Below are 16,132 nucleotides of genomic sequence, written 5' to 3'. Positions count from 1 at the left end.
AGGTTACTTGTGGCCCCCGGTCTCGGCACCGGCTCTCCCCTCTGGCTTTGCCCTGTGATATTTCCTGGTTATTAAAAAAAAAAAAGCAATCACGGCACAAAGTAGATCCCATGACAACCGAAAATCTTCCTGGGGGCCGTTCGCTAGCGCCGAGCGCCTTCTCTCACCAGAGCGGTTTCCCTTTTTTCCCCCTTCCTGCTTGGGGTGGCGGCCGCGGGTCACGCGCGATGCGAGCCGCAGATAAGGAGAGGCTCTAGACCTTTTGAAGGGCAGCTCTTTGCAAGCTTTCCAAGCCAAAATAAAAGCTAATGTTTTGGGATGTGGAAGTTGTATCCCCCTGAGCTCCCACCCGCTCACTACAGATGTCTTTGGACACCTTGTGCACATCCTAAAGCTTCTGCCAACCTCCTGAGAAAGTGTGCTTGAACGTGCTGGAGGCTCCTGGGCTGTAATTTCCCTGTGGAAGCAGCAGCCAGGTATCGGGCACAGCAGGGGAGGGCTGGCTTTTGCCCAGCACCATCTCACCCCGTAGCTTTTCTCGCTGGGTTTCTCCCCGCCTGCCCTTGGCCCTTTGTACCGCGAGGGCTGGCGCAGAGGGGAAGCGGGCACCGCCCCGGGAAGCCGCCAGATTTGACAAACAGGTTGCTCAACCCGGGGTTGGGGTTACTGATCCCATCTCGGGCCGACCGCTGCTCTGCAGCACTGGGAAGCCTTTGCGTCAACGTTCTCCAGGCAGCGGACCCCGCTGGGCTGCGGTGCAAGTGTCGGAGTTATCAGGGAAATCGGATTTTTGAGTCTTTTCTGGCCATTCATAATTGCATGGGGGATATTGAGAAAGCACACCCCGACTGCTGCTAAGATACAGCATTTGTAGGCAAGACTTCCAGCCCAGCGTGACTTTTTCTGCCTCCTCCTGAGGCTGCAGGTTTCCCTCCCCCAGGTACGAGGCTGAGATTCTTCCCTGGGTGCTCGGAAGGGAGAAGGTGCAAGCAGCTGGGTGTGCTTTCCTCTTGATCCACGCAGCAAAAGGAGCTTGCACAGGGCTTTCAACCTAAAGCGACAGCTTACGTATTTGTCCAACAAAGCCAATGCCCCCGCACCGAGGGCCGGCGGGTGCACGGTCCCCACGGCCAGGCACGGGCTCCGTGCCACCGCACGGCCGGACCTGCCGAGCCTTTCCCCGGCAGAAGGACCTCGGGGTTTCCTTGTGCCACGGAGCTCCTTGAACCTGCCGCTTCCCCGGGAAGTGGGATCAAAGGCACCCGTAGGAAAAATAACCCCGATAAACACGAGACGCGATTCAGAGCCGTTTCCTCTTTCTGCTTGTAGACTCTTTGGATCTGCAGGGCTGGGACACACCTGCCTTTCTGCCTGTAAAGGTTATTTTCCGTATCTGTCTTGCCGCGGCTCGGGGACCTGCTGGCACGGGTCGGGCTCCGCTCCCTGGGAGGCCGAAGAGGCCCCGAGGGTGAGCCTGACCGCGGCCGCCGCCGCCGGAGCAGCACAAGCCAGCGAGCTGGAGAGCGATGCAAAGAGCTGATGAACGACGCTTCGCTGCCTTACCTGGCGCATTTTACTCACTGCTATAGAATAACGCAATACAGGTATACGTTCTGGATAAGAACATCTCTTTCTGGAAAAGATACAGACTTTGTAGTCTCCTGTAAAACTGAGCTTTGGGGTCGTTCACCTTTTCTATGCAGCGTCTCATCTACAGGATTGAAACAAACCTCATGGATACAGCTGCTCTTCTCTTTGCTCCAAACTCCTGCCCATCTCTCTTTCTCACCTCCTCCCAATATAGACCCGCCACTCTACACGCTCCTCCCTCTGCTTTTTCAATGAACAACTGCGGTCCTTGAGTTAGCGGGAGCTCGTTAGGAGGATTAACATTACACTGCCAATGGAAAAAAATGATGCTTTCACTTAGATGTCTCCATTTTTGCAGCCACAAGTGTATAGGTTACCGTACCTCATGGAATAACACCAGAATATCCCTTTCTCCCAGCTTGATCCAGAGAGACTGGAGGCAAATAATGACATTCAGGTGCTTTTTGAGCCAGCCCAGCTGGAGGTCGTGGAGGGAGTAACGGGGTGGTCACCGGTGAGAGGAGCACAGGGAAAGGGGCAAGTCCGCGATAGAAATAAAACTATTTGGTGAGCCTTGTGTATCATTTAACAGTCAGAGCTGTTTAGAGGACAGCAAAGAGGTGTACGGATGGTAAAAGATGCTTTTGTGTTATATATAAACATGGGGAAAAAATTTACTGACATTTCTGGAGTTATTCCAAATTTTTATTTTGGGCAAAAGTCAGATTCTGGGTGTGCTGATTGTGGAAATCCATCTTTATTTTGTCTCCCTGCCGTTTTTGCTTTCCATGTCATGCAAGTTTGCTCTGGAGCTGTCTGTGCTGCGTCACTCGGCTCTGCCTGGGAAGAGCCAGAGCCCCCCCTCGCCGTCCTCCTCTGCGTCTGCACATTCCTTGTGCTGACCGGGCAGAACAGGACGGATTTCCTTCAGTGCCATTTCCTGATGATTTCTAACTGTGGAGGAAGTCAAACCAAAGAAATGATGAATCTTCTGTTTTTTATTTAAAAAAAACTTTAGAAACGACGTCTCTCATTTTTGAACTGCAAACAGCCTGCCAACTACCCTGCTGACCGCCTCGTCTTCATGGATAAAATATGCACCAAAGGCCGGACACATTTTCTGCTGGGAAGCCCTTACCCTTTTTGGGGAGCTTCATTTGCCAGCGTCAGTACGTCGGGCTCACTCAGTGCTTGGAAAGAAATAGTCCATAGTCTGAAAGAACATACCCCAAGGTGTGAATGACGGAGGGCTGCCTGCTCCCCTGGCCAAGGGCAAGTCTCTCAGTCTCCGCCGGTCTGGATTTTCGGGGCCCCACGGGGCCTGGGCGCAGCCCTGCGGGGTTTGGTGGGTGTCAGGCTGCTCGGCAGGAGAAGCAGATGTGGAAGAAGGCGGGAGGGGGCTGGTCCATCCCTGCAGCCCTCCCGGGGCTGCCCGCACCGGGGCGCAGCCGCTGCGGGATAACGCGGCCCCTGGTCGGGCACGTCCTAAGGCACTTTGGTTTTGAAGGGAAACAGCTCAGCGTCCCTGAAAGCCCGGCTGTTGAAGGGGATCTCAGCTGGGTGCCCCCGTGGTGGAGGCACCCAAATCCCACCAGGACTTCACTTTGAAACCTTGGCCCCCTTTGCCCGGCAAGCCTGGCTGCTTCCCAAAGGCTACGTTAATACAAAACAGAGAGACCAAAGAGTTCCCAAGACCTCAGAGATTTTATGAATCCCTTTATTGCTCAATCCTCCATCTCTCTCTGTAGAGGAATTGTCTCTCTCAGGCTGTACAAAAGGTCGCACTGAAAGCTCGTCCTGAACTTTGATCTGGAAACCTAAAAGCAAAAGCTATGTTTGCCTTCTGGCATCTCCTCCAGCGCTGGCAGGCACCCGCCAGCGCTGCCTTCATTTGATGTTTTGCCTTTTCCATCATCCCGTACTCTACAAAACGCCCCGTGCCTTCCCAGAGAAAGCCGAGGCGCTTGCAGAGCGGCGTCCTCCGTTGCAGAACTGCTGCTTTCCTGTGAGGGGTCTGTGGTTTTTTCCTTGTGGGGAATAATACAGAGTAGGTCTTCCCCATTGCCATTGCTCTGCGCTGTTCGTGTGGGGAAGGAAGCTACGAAATAGCAGCAGTAGCAAACCCAAGCGTTCCAGAGAGCGGCGTAGTCAGAGGCACTTCCAAGTAGCTGGGCTGCCGGACAAAGCAGTGAACGTTATTGAATGAAGACGCAAACTGCAACAACAACCACCACACACATGCAAGGAAAACACCCCGAAATTAAGTTAAGCGTTAAAGCCCTCGATGAGAGCCCACCAGCAGGGCAAGGGCTTTTCAGGCTCTTACACAGGGATGAATTTGCCAACGCCGAGATCCCCGAGCTGTCAGAGCCGGGCATGTTGGGGCTGTGTCACAATGAGCTTATGCTAAAATCGGATGTGAGAGGCAAATCAGATATCGAAGTAGAAGAAAACAGGACAGTGAATGAAAGGTTGGGTGGCTCCCTGCTCGCTCCTGCATTACAGCAGGGCCCGGGATCAGCTCCCCAGGCGGGAAGGGGCTGAGCCCCCGCCAGACCCCTCCTTTGTGTTTAAGCGCTGGATGTGGTGCTGCTGACGCCCAGCGCTCCTATAAATACGTATAACCGGCAGAGCAAAGTCCCTCTGCGCTCTCTATCCTAAACAACTGGAAGAGGAGTTTTAGATGCCGTTTGATGGGGAAACGCAGATCTTAAGACGTGCAGCCTGCGTTAGTTGCTGGCAAAAGGGCAGGACTAAGACTCGGCAGCCCCGGGTGTCTCTGCTGCCGGCCCTGGGGGAGTCACTGCCCCTCAAAAGCACACACGAAAAATCAGACATGAGGTACAGGTCCCTTCACCAAAGCTCTTGGAGATCTACTGGGGAGAAATGAGGTATCACCACTGTGGCCCAAGACCTGTATCCTCGAGTTGATACAGTCCCCAGCGTGGACACGATTACACAGGAATGCCCAGTTTTAAGGTAGTGCTCTATCGAGCAGCTCAGGCTAAAAAAGACCAAAGCAATGGCACTCTTAACCAAAAGAGTTAAAGAGGCAAAAAACACTGGGGCGGTAGGGAATTACTGCCTTTTTGGAGGGGTTTGTGAAGATGACCTGGGTTTGGTAACTGGCTGGCTGCTCTGCGGCTTTTTGCTTCAGGGAAGTCTTCTACGTGGTTTGGAACTGCGGCGGTGATTAGAGGGGCTAACCTCTACCGAGTGCTTACACAGTCATACTTCGTGCTATCAGTTTTTTTCCCTTATTATTATACTTTGCACAGAGACGTGAGAAGTCTGAGAGCTTCCTGAATTTTGTGCAGCCTCATACTGCTTTGTTTCAGCACCGTTTACTCGCAGAGCCCAGTTTCTTGATCGCGAGCTCAGAGGGCATTGGCTCCCATGGGCTGGGCTGTCCCTGCCTGCGGGGATGCTCTGGGTGCCAGGACCCCCCGTGACGGCCACCTCTGCTGCTCTGGGACGACCCCCCACGGAGGGGACACGCCGGGCCATTGTGGCAGGGGCGGCGGTGGCTTCGGCACGGCTTGCTTCCCTTCGAGGGCCTGGGAGCTGGTGCAGGAGAGGGAGGTCACTTTTCTGGGGAGTACTCCCTGCCAAAAGGGCCGTTCCCATCTCCGCTGGAGAGAGGACTTGGAAGCAGCCTGTGAACCGGCAGTCAGACTTTATCTGACCTTTTATTTACCCGACTTGCCCCCCCTATGAGACTGAACACAAAATGTCACGCAGTTCCCTTGTATCAAGCCCCCAGGCGTAGGCTTATCTAAATTACGCGTGTCTGTGCTTCTTGAGTCCTGCAGCCAAGTTTCCATCAATGGCTCTCTAAGCACTACAAGTCCCTCGATTCACCACAGTGGGTATCCAGCCAGGATTACAAAGCACGCAGATCCAAAAGTGACACTTGCCTGAAGCAATAAATAAACTATTTCCCAAACTACGTTGCTTGTTAGCAGCTAGGCTTGCTCAGCTCTGCTCCCATGGACTGCCTCGTTTCATCTTCAAACTCCCAAGATGTGCGTGTTGAAAGGATCCCACGTCCCCAGCTCGCGGCATGTGGAAATTACATTAACAGCAACTACGCTCCTTAGCGCAGAGCAATTAAAGGATCAGGTTAAATAACAACTATTCTTTGTATCCAAGCCCAGAGCATATGCTGAACAAATTTGTGCTTGCAGTCTACATCTTCGGTCGGTAAGCGCGGCCCCTTCCTCCCCCGTGGCTACGGCAGGAGCAGGGGCTGGGGGCTGCAACTTACCCCGGCCCCGGAGGATGCAGGCACGAGCCCAGGTCACAACTTCATCGTTCGGTGTTTCTCAAGTCACCTGCAAATAATCTTCCTGATTAGGAAAGATTATTTGTTTGTAAATTTGTTTGTAAATTTGTTCGAATTTGCATCCAAATAATTTATATGAACAAGTCACAGCCTAATATGAGATTTAAAAAATGGAAAAAGCATGAAATGAAAAATGTGGAAGTTTTCCCCATGAGCACCTTCGCTTATCAAAATAATTAAAGATCACAGCTACATTTTATATTAATTTATTAGAAAAAAGATACACAGTTTAATGTGCAAATATATACAACAAACATTACAATGAAACATCAGGAAGGCGAGCCCCTTCCCTCTATCAATGACTTACTCCTTCGTAACAGAGATGACTGTTTAATGCTTCCCCACAGATTTACAAATACAAAAAATGTATAATGCTTCATTTGCACACGACAAAAGTTTATTTTTATTCGAACAAAAAATATTCTGGCTTTGACATGGCAAAAGTCTGCTATTTTGGTGGCTTTTTTTTTTTTAAACCTGAGCAAGTTTTGCAGAACAGGGGAACAAAGGAAAGGCATTGCCCTGTGCTTCATTCTCATCACAGCATCTGATGGTCTTTGAATTACTAAACCACTGAATCACTTCAAGTGAATGCAACTCCAAAATCTACATCTATGGTGTAATTAGTGACACGGAAGAGAGCGGGCGCTACCATTGGCAAAAGTGAGCTGGTTGAAAGCACCTGGCTCGAGTTAAATGGCTGTTGATATTTCTCAGGTAAAGTGTTCTATCTGCCAGTAAGGAATTTAATGCTGCCTCCTGTAGTAAAGGAATTATAAAAGGAAAGTACAGTTTAGTCCAAAAAGCAAATGAGTCTTGGATCCTGCTACGCCTTGCTCAAATGTGTGATCATTGAAAGACTGCAGAATAAGGCCATATTAAACCCGAACTGAGTAAAGACCTTGGGAATGCGTGTAACTCCCAGCAAGTACTGAAATCCTGCTCACTCCAGGAAAGAAGTTCAGATCAGACTGATTTCTTTAGGATTCTTTAGGATGTATTTCAAGCAGGTGTTTGATGCAGGCTATTTCTGTATTCAGTGGCCACTGACAATTTCAGGAAGAGAGATCCATCTCATCTCTGATCTCCCCCCTCCCGTGCCTGGGTGCTGGCACGCCGGCTCACCCACCGGCCGTGCCAACAGCGGGAGGAATCCAGCTGATCGCCCTAACAATAACCACAAGACTGAAACCATTTAGCTTGTTTGTTTTCCACATCGTCCTGCAACACAGCTTCATCTGGCAACTCCACAGAGCGACATTTCCAATTAAGCAAAAACTATTCTGCTCGTTCAGCGCTCCTCTCCATTTTAAACAAGAAACCCCAGTGGAGGAGGCACTGCCCAAGGCCAGTTCCCCCAGGAGACAAGCGTTACCTAAGGGACCACTGGCCGCCCCACGCTCATTTAGGTGCAGAGCCTCTCTCTGCATCAGCTCTCATGATGCTTTTTAAAGGAATACATACCAAATAATAACATAACAGACCCACAGCAAAAAGAAGACACCAGCAGGAGCGTGCCTGGCTGACCCCGGAGCCAGCGCTAACCAAGGGCTCTCGCCTGGGCTACGTTTTCAGACATGACGCTGTCAAAAGCTGACTCAGTTTTCAGGTGCTTTCACAGGTTTTCTTTCCTTTTGGCCAAGGGATCGGTATTTAAGAACAGACTTAACTAAACAGTGACTCCTTTTTGCTCTGTGACATCCCTCCTCTGCCACCAGCAGGCTCTACGGGTGCTGGCCCCGGTTGGCAGCCCATCGGTGTGCCCGTCTGCACTACAGCAGGCGCTGCTGTGGCTCCCTTCACACCAAAATCCTTAAGGATGGGTCAGCCACAAGCACATTTGGCCTTTGCCATCCTCCCACCATCCTCCTCCTCTTTAGCCTCTTCAGGGTATTGTGGAATTTGACTAAACCAAAAAAATAAAAGCCTTCGGGGAGGACTGCTCTCCTTTTAAAACTTCTTTTTTTCTATTTCTTTAATTGCTCCTGTTTCGTGTGTTGTGCTTACACAAGAATGCATGTCACGGAATGCTGGAGCGGCGGGTAAAAACAGACCTTAAATGAAAAATCTGAATAAACCCCAAACTTAGCTTTTAGTTAAAAAGTGAACGTTGGAAACCAGTGAGCAGCATTTGATCAAGGTAAGAGGGTGGTGGGGGCAAGCAGGGGACATGCAGAAGTTGAAAGGGGGCTATTCTGATCTAAGGACAGTCCCTGCCAAGCTATATGTTTATTTCCTTTTAGGGAAAAAAAATACCAAAAGAGCTCTTTCTTTTCTAAACTTCTGAATGATCCATTAGCCAGGTTCGTCAAAGTTTAAATATTTTTACAATAAACTAGAATAACAAGCGAGTCAGTTGCCTCCAATAACTCGGTGTTTTTCCACTTCAGAAGATTTTCTGACAGCATGAAAAGAAACACTCCCGTCAAACATGAGCCGATTTGTACGCTATTGCAATCCGCATTGGAGACTGCCATGCCATCACTCTGCAATTTGGGACCTGCAGTAGCACAGCATAATTTTACCTGCCCTTTGTAGATGTTTTCTGTCCCCTACTGTAATACACGTCTTAGCTGGTCTTTTAACTCTTTCAGTACTGCCGCATACTCTGAAAGCTTTCAGTGCCATGTATTATTTGTACACCTTCATTGAAAGGCAGTTCTTTCGAGCAGAAAGTCTCTGTAACTGTGGTCCTTCCTTGCTTATCTCTCTTTAACACCTCTGTGTGATCTCCACCGCCTCTCCCCAAACCCACTTCCCCTGTAGCAACACCACACCCAGGGCACGGTTGCTCAGAGCTCTCCTAAATCAGTCTTAAGACAAAACAACGGGGTTTTAACAAACTAAATTTCACACCAGACAAGGTTTATACGGAAAAGTCTGAATTCTTTTCAAAACTTTTATGAACATTAACTTTCATTTTAGAGCTTTGGTGGGGGGTGGTGGAGCAGAGTAGGAGGAAACAGTAGGTCAGCTATCTGCAGTATAAACCCCGGTTTTCCAAGCAGCTCTAGTCCAGGACACCTTATGCCCGCAGGCCTGGGTGCCCTGTTTGCCCCAGAGTCAATAAAGGCGCTGGTGAACCTCGTTGTTCTTGCAGGATAAGCTAATAAGAGCCTGGTCACCATGGATCCCCAGCTTTGTATTTGCTCTAAAGAAGCAGGGAGACTTGCAAGCACTTCAGCTCTCTTGAGGTAGGAGAAAAAGGGTGTTTCTGTTAGGTACGCTGCCTCTCCCAGCAGGACGTGCGACTCGACCGCGTCTCTCAGCCTCCCAGAGTGCCCAATGGCTGAAGCAGAATGGGTGCGTGGAGGACAGTAAGTAGGAGCCTTGAAATGCCAGTGGTTTCTGCAATGACATTTCTACGACCTCTGTTTGGTAAATCAGCATTTTTGGGATGTCGGATTACAGTAATACAACGTGGCAGCAACAGGCACATGAAGGGAGGCCAGTGACTTGGCACTGTCAAAAAGGAAATCTTTCGTAAGGGTCCTGGCTGTCTGTCCTTGCTGACAGGATCAGACCTCTTATGGCTAGTGGGACTTACCTGCAAGAGCAAAGCCTGCAAGATCAAATCCAGTGTGGGTCACTCAGCGGTACTGCATACTTCCATGATTCAAGTGGCCGTGTGCCACCTTAAAATAAAGATTGCAGCCAAGCTTTTAAAGTTAAATATGTTATAAACTATACACATATGTGATCCTGAGATAGTGCCTGTAACAAGTCCCAAGGTAGATAAGCTTCCTGAACCCAGAGGTCCTCACGCCGCGTAAGTGCATTGTTGTTTTATTTTGGCAGGCCTGCTAGCCTCTCTCGGAGCACACTGCACTTCCTAATTTTTTTTTTTGGGGTGGGTCTAGTGAAACAATCAGTTTGACGACTGCTACCAGCAATTCCAATGGCATTTCTTCTGCAGTTCAGATGAAAGCATTCTTGATCCTTTGCCAGTTCTTCCAAGACTTGCAGAAACAGGCTCACAGCTTCCCTTTCTATTTTTTGGCCAGCCAAGAGCTGTGTGCCTGCAGCCTCCTGCTAGAGGAGCAGCTGTGCTGTGCTGTGCCGAAGACACTCCTCAAGATAGGGGAGAAAACATCAGTAGGAATCAGATAGAAAGGCGACAAGTATGAGCCACGATGGAGAGAAGAAGCTTAATACGATGACCGTCGTCCAGAGGGTCAAAGACCACGCGTTCCAGTCCCATTGGTACATAGTCCTGTTTTGAGTTTCTGACAGCATCAGCTCAGAGTCAGACCTTTTAAACCTAGGGGAAAAATATTTTCCCAAATTCTCTTTGCTTAAGCACTATATATTCAAAAAGTTCTTTTTATTGTTTCAGTATTTTAGCCCTTAGTTGATTAGTCACCAATACCTGTCAGATGCCCACTGCCATAAAAGCACCGAGCACCTGCAGTATTTGTAGGAATATCAAAAAATAGCTTTAGCAACTAGGAATTATGCAACAGAGGGAGAAGGCAGGACTAACTAGATTAATGCAACATGTAGTGGATTTGTTAACATTAAGTGTATGACTCGTCACAGAATCATGCCAGAAAATGGTACCATGTAGCTTACTGGTAAGGGCAGTAAAAAGGGTAATGCATTACTTTAATCATCAGTGAACCACTCACTCATTCAACATACTATTTCCAGCTGAAATCAAAGGTTTCCATTAAAAATGCCATTCCTCTGGAGACCGTAGGCATCTTACAACTCTCTCTGCCTTTGAACTCTACTGTGATAGCTGCTTCATTAACATTGTGGTTCCAGTGCAAAAAAAATCCTCCAGATCCCAAATCTTCTTCCTTTAGACTTTTGATTGCCTCTCATCTGTCCATTCCTGCTTAGTGTTCTGTAAAGCTTGAGTCTTCTGTTCATCTACCTGGACATAGTCCACTCTCTGCTCCTCAGAGAGGAAAGGTTTCTGTGGGAGAGAGAGGAAAAAACCAACGTATTAATTTTAGGGTTGAAAAGGGATGCTAGTGAAACTTGGCTTGATTTTCTGTTTTCCCTTTCCCTTGTTCCTTGATTGCTTCACTTCACCTTGAAGCTCACAGTGACATCAGCTGACAAAAGCATTGCTTTACAGCCTGCTTTAGCTATAATTATCCATCTGTCACCCTGTCACTCAGCCCAGCACAGTGAGCGAGGGAAACGTGCTGTTCTGGCTATTTCCACGCAGATAATCATTCTTTTCTCATTCGAGTGATCCTGCTGCAGGGATAAACTAACTGCATTTTAACTAAAGGGAGGGTTTAAATTTAAGAAAGCTTAAGAGTCTTGAGTCTTTTGCATCCAGGAGTATTAGCTGATGGGGAAAATGATACACAGGACATAAAATGGCCCGAACCGACAACAGTTCGTTGCTTTGCAATGGTACCTACCCATCGCCTGGGAAGGTTATAAGCTCTTTGGAACAAGGAATGTATTTTCTCAGCATTGCTAAGGAAATTGAAATGCTTTTGGTGATGCAAGAGTGAAGATGCACATTTCATCATGTTACAAGAGATGGTACAGTTTTACCCCGTGAATTTATCATGGGCTGTAAACTTGTTACTGCGAAGAGATTGGGGGGAAAACTAGCAGGAAAGCGTTTGTGAAGACTTGATGAAAACGAAAGAGCATGCAGAGATCCTGCAAGCCCCAACAGGCTTGCCCACAAGCCCTCATGGCTGCACATCTCAGCGCAGTCTCGTGCCCTCTGCCGAGCTCGTGTTAATGGCATCCCTATGAGTCACGCTAAGGACACCTTGTCATCACCCTAATAGTGCTTTTATTATATTAATCTTGAGCCTGCCACAAATGCAGTCAGCTGGAAACACGACTGGCTTCATCATGATACTTAGGGCACCTAGCAGAGTCTGACTCTCGGTCTCGTTTTCCTTCCAGCAGACAAAAAGATAGGAGGCTGTGGGGTTTTTCAAATGACTCATACCTTCTGTACAGGGGATGGGGAAGCAGAATTAAAATCCAATGCTAAGTAATCAAGGTTAGATTTCCTTGTCCATGGAAAAGCACCACTGTATGGAGATGTTGCTTGTCTGTGCTCCTGTCGGGAAAGAAGAGAAACTTTTAACGCTCTTAAAACATGATCCCAAAAGGAAGCAGGACTACAACTGTGAGGTGAGAGCCTCGTCTGGCAGAACGCAAGTGAGGAGGGTCAGCACCCACGTAATTTTCTATGCTAAGGGTGCGTTTGGTGACTAACCACAGGATAACACTGATTAATTGCAGGATGGCATAAAGAAACTGTGAGAGCCTTTTTCTCCTGGTAATTATGGCAAAACAAGCAAACCGGGCTGATTTTCATTAGTGCTATCAGGAAGGACTTGTGCCCAGCTTCTCAACCCAAGCCCTCGGAAGGTTCAGATTTGCAGGGGTGCCCTCTTAACCATCTATGAGTTTGAAGAAATGGCGGTAATTCTGTTCAAATCTAGCAACTGAAAAGTAATCTCAGGAAAATCACAGATGACCACAAATGTACGGAAGGTTTTATTTGATTAGAAAAATCAAATGGGGAGTAGTTACAACTGGAACTGCCCTTCTGAGCAGATTTTGATCTAGTAGAGGTGTGGGTTAAAATTTGAGACTATGGTTCATGGAGATTGTGGTCAGTTTTGCAATATATTTCTATAGCCATTGCTGTTAGGCTTTGGCTATGGAGCCAAATCTGTAGACATTGGCTCAGATCAAGGGATTTGAGATCCATTTCCACCTAAAATTCAAAGGAAACTGAGATTCTGATCTTTTGCAAGATATGGCTAAAGAGTGAATGAAGAAAAGGAAGCCACAAAGCCAGATGTTCTTCTTTCATGGGATGGGAAGTGGGGTTAGTGCCACCAGCCAAAGCAGAAGCAATAAGAGACTTTAATGGGAGTTCTGTTTCTGCACAATATTTGGTGTGTTTCTTTAGGAAGTGCACTAACGGCTTTCTGTCATTTCCTAGGAGATTTTGCAGGGCACACTTTTAAAAGGTGAAAAGATTTAATTTTCCTTTGCCTTATAATGAGTTCTCATGTAAATATGGCTGATCCCTGTGATCTCTTGGAACTGCTCAGCAACATTCGTGGGCGAACAGCTGAGTTCTGCAGAGCAGAAGAAGGGCTTCTCTTATCTCTCCGTAAATTGGTCCCAGTGTCTTTGGTTTAAAACCGTTTCATCATTTTTTTAAAAAACAGAAGGCAAAGGAACAAACCTCCTCAACATTTTTTCTTAGAAAACAAACTTCTGCATTCTCCATCAATGTGACAGAGCAGAATAAAGCAAAGGATGGCTGTGTGAAATGAAGATTACCATATGAATGTAACTTTCTTCCTCTTCTCCGGAAACTGAATTGGCAAATATTCTTGCTGAATTAATACCGTCTCTTTCTGGTGAGATAAAGCTCATTCGATTGCTATGAAGAAAAACACAGGAGAGGTTAAGGAAGCATCTTACAGATGCTCTGAAATGAAGCCAAAGCCTGACACAGTCCATATGGTGAATAAACTCACACTAACGCTGCAGCCTTTATGGAAAGGATGTCCAAAACCACTCCTTAGTTCTAGAAAAAGTGTGCTACATCGCTATGAGTGTTTTTGTTGATTTTTTTTCCTGGGATTTATGAAAGTTTGCCGTCTCTGGTATGACAGAAAGCATAAACTATTGGAGCAATTCTCCAACAAGGAGCACAGAGACAGATATAATTCATCTGGGTAATATGTGCTGATGGGACAGTTACTTGGTTGTGTGGGTATCCACATTTTGGAGATTGATGTGAATTAATCAGCTACTGGAGGTGCATGCAGAGGAACTTATCTGGCTTCGAACACAGTGTAAACAGATGCTATCTGTGCTACGGAGATGGCTGTGACTCAGCCCTTGTACAAGGAAATCTCTACCACTAACATAGCTGTCAGAGGTATATCGTGAGTAAATTATTGCAGGCCGGCACAATGGGGTTAGTTATTAGGAAATTAGATGGCCGCTTTGTGCAGCATGAACAGTATAATTCCTTTTGCTTTATTAGTTCCGGGCATACTACTTTTTTAGTTTTGTTAATGTAAAACATGCAAACTCCCTCTGAGCTTGTTATCCTTCAGGACTCTGCACTGTGTCAGCACTAATTAACCACAGCACTCTGGCAGGGATCCTTGGGAGGCAGGCTACTGGGGTTTCCCTAACAGGCAGCATGTGGCAGGCAGCACCGAAGGGCCCGACCAGCTTGGACTGTATGGCTGAGAGGGGTCTGCAATTGAGAAACTGCCCATCTCGTGTCCCTTTTGCCCTCCAAGTGACTTCCTGAGGCAGGGGCGTGGAAATGTCCTGTCTGGCACTCATGCTAGTGAAAAAAACACATTTTCCAGAGTGCCCAGGGTATGCAGGGGAGGTTGGTGGGAATTCCTGGCTTTTGCATGCACACTTCAGCACAGCTGGCTCTCCTGTCAGCCCTTCCCCATAGTGCCGAGATCCCCCCAGCCAGCAGGCTGCAGTCCTCCCCTGCTCATGAGTTCCCTGAAGATGAGTCTTTCGCTGCCCTTGGAGCCCAACAGTATCATCTGTTCATACTCTGTGGACTTTGGGACCAAAACATTTGTTTTACCCCACAACTAATTTCCAGTGACAAAAGGTCACACCCAGATCAAGTCTGAATTGCTGTGTGGCAGTGCAGAAGTTCTATACCCAGGCTACAAGTCAGGCAGATCTTTATCTTATCTGGTTCTCCTTTGCTATATTAATTTTCAGGAACAAAAATGGCTCTATCACTTTAAAAAAAAATAATTAAGGCATGCGAAGCTTTTAGTTATTGCAGCAGCCACACCAGAGTGCAGACCAGCACCAGCATTTTCAAAAGGAACCTTCAAAACAGACTGAGCATCACTGTGTGATGCTGAACGCACTGGAGCTGCCCGTCATGAAAGGGAGCCTTGCTTTTTAGAGACAGCAAAACCCTGGGGGGTGCTGGAAGGAACCCTGAGGAATTTTTGTTTGTGGACTTTGCCAGGCAACTGTTTCTTGTGGGATGTGATAAGTTCTTTTTAACTCCATTCCACAATGTTAATGCTTAAAAGATTGGAACCACAGCTTTCTTGTGACTTACTAAGGCACGGTCCACATCCTGGTCACGGCAGCATGCTCCCGGATTGTGGAGAGGTTCCTCAAGTCCAGAGGAGGTGGCCGTGCTGCAAGTAGATACAAAAGCAACTACATTTCCAATAGCAGAGCTAATGAAAAGTACAGACTGTTTAGAAAAAATGCAGTCTTATATTAAGAGCAAGAAACTAACGGAGTATTTCACAGAACATAACTGATATAAGCAAGACAGAAATCAGTAACAAATGACCACTTCACTTAGCGCTGGAAAGCGAAGTCCCTCATTTACCCTAAAATAACAGAATAAATACAATGGCATAAGGAGAGCAAATGGCTCACAAGATCCGTATGCTTGCCTCAAATCTGCTCTGCATATGCTACCTTCAAGAGGAGAGGCCAGTTCAGCCTACAGGTGAAACCAGGTTTTGGGCTCTCTTCTATACAAAAGGTCCTACACATAGAGATCAAGCTCATTCCCCTCACCAGTCCATGTACGTTTTCCATCCTGTTCTCAAAACCCTCTAAGAAAGGACCTGAGCTTGCTTGCTTCCTGGCAATGGTTTAAATTTCTGTCCCCACTTCACAGTAGCATTTCCTGAACCAATTTCTGAGTAGCCCTGTGGCTCTGCAGCCCAAAGAGCTGTAATGTAGGCTAGGCTTAGGCAATTTCTCCACTGCAAAGCTGAATTTTATCCCCAGTATATCCTCTGGAAGTGCAACCCAGATTTTGGAGATGCCATGAAAAGCAGGAGTGGAAAATTACCATCAGTAAAAGCATCTGCAGGAAATTCCTAATTAAACCAAGACAGCTGTGCCTACCCAACAGAGGTTTAACCAACAGCCCACACATCAAGTTTGAGTATTTGAGTGTTTGGATGTCCTGTTCCTGGAAGGTCAGGGAGCTGGTGAGACAGCAGTACACGTACTTCAGAGCTGCAGGATTTAGTCTGCTGTCTCTCCGAGGCTATGCCCATTTGGTGATTTGCAGTTAGAGTGGATCTGAAGCCATGCACCATGCTAATGCAGCCACCCAGTCTCTGACTGCAAAAGTAGGCATGGACGCTCTTCCTCTGCTCGCAAACGACCCTGTGGACGCATCCTATGTTACAGTACTATACGCCACTTATA

The 16,132-nt window shown here is 47.6% G+C and overlaps 1 protein-coding gene across 1 annotated transcript in view; it reads right to left on the bottom strand.

The window, feature by feature from the left end:
* Positions 1 to 6,125: 6,125 nt before the first annotated feature.
* The window catches only part of GAB3 (GRB2 associated binding protein 3), a 68,365-nt gene continuing 58,358 nt past the window's right edge, over positions 6,126 to 16,132 (bottom strand). Inside the window, exons 7-10 of the mRNA XM_075162701.1 lie at positions 15,012 to 15,093; positions 13,226 to 13,328; positions 11,868 to 11,981; positions 6,126 to 10,856 (exon numbers count right to left, since the gene is read on the bottom strand). Coding sequence (XP_075018802.1) covers positions 10,740 to 10,856; positions 11,868 to 11,981; positions 13,226 to 13,328; positions 15,012 to 15,093 — 416 coding nt within the window. The 3' untranslated portion in view covers positions 6,126 to 10,739. The remainder of the gene's footprint in view (positions 10,857 to 11,867; positions 11,982 to 13,225; positions 13,329 to 15,011; positions 15,094 to 16,132) is intronic.

This window comes from Calonectris borealis, chromosome 13 (assembly GCF_964195595.1).
Source record: "Calonectris borealis chromosome 13, bCalBor7.hap1.2, whole genome shotgun sequence".
NCBI lineage: Eukaryota > Metazoa > Chordata > Aves > Procellariiformes > Procellariidae > Calonectris > Calonectris borealis.
This window is presented reverse-complemented; position numbering and strand designations above follow the sequence as displayed.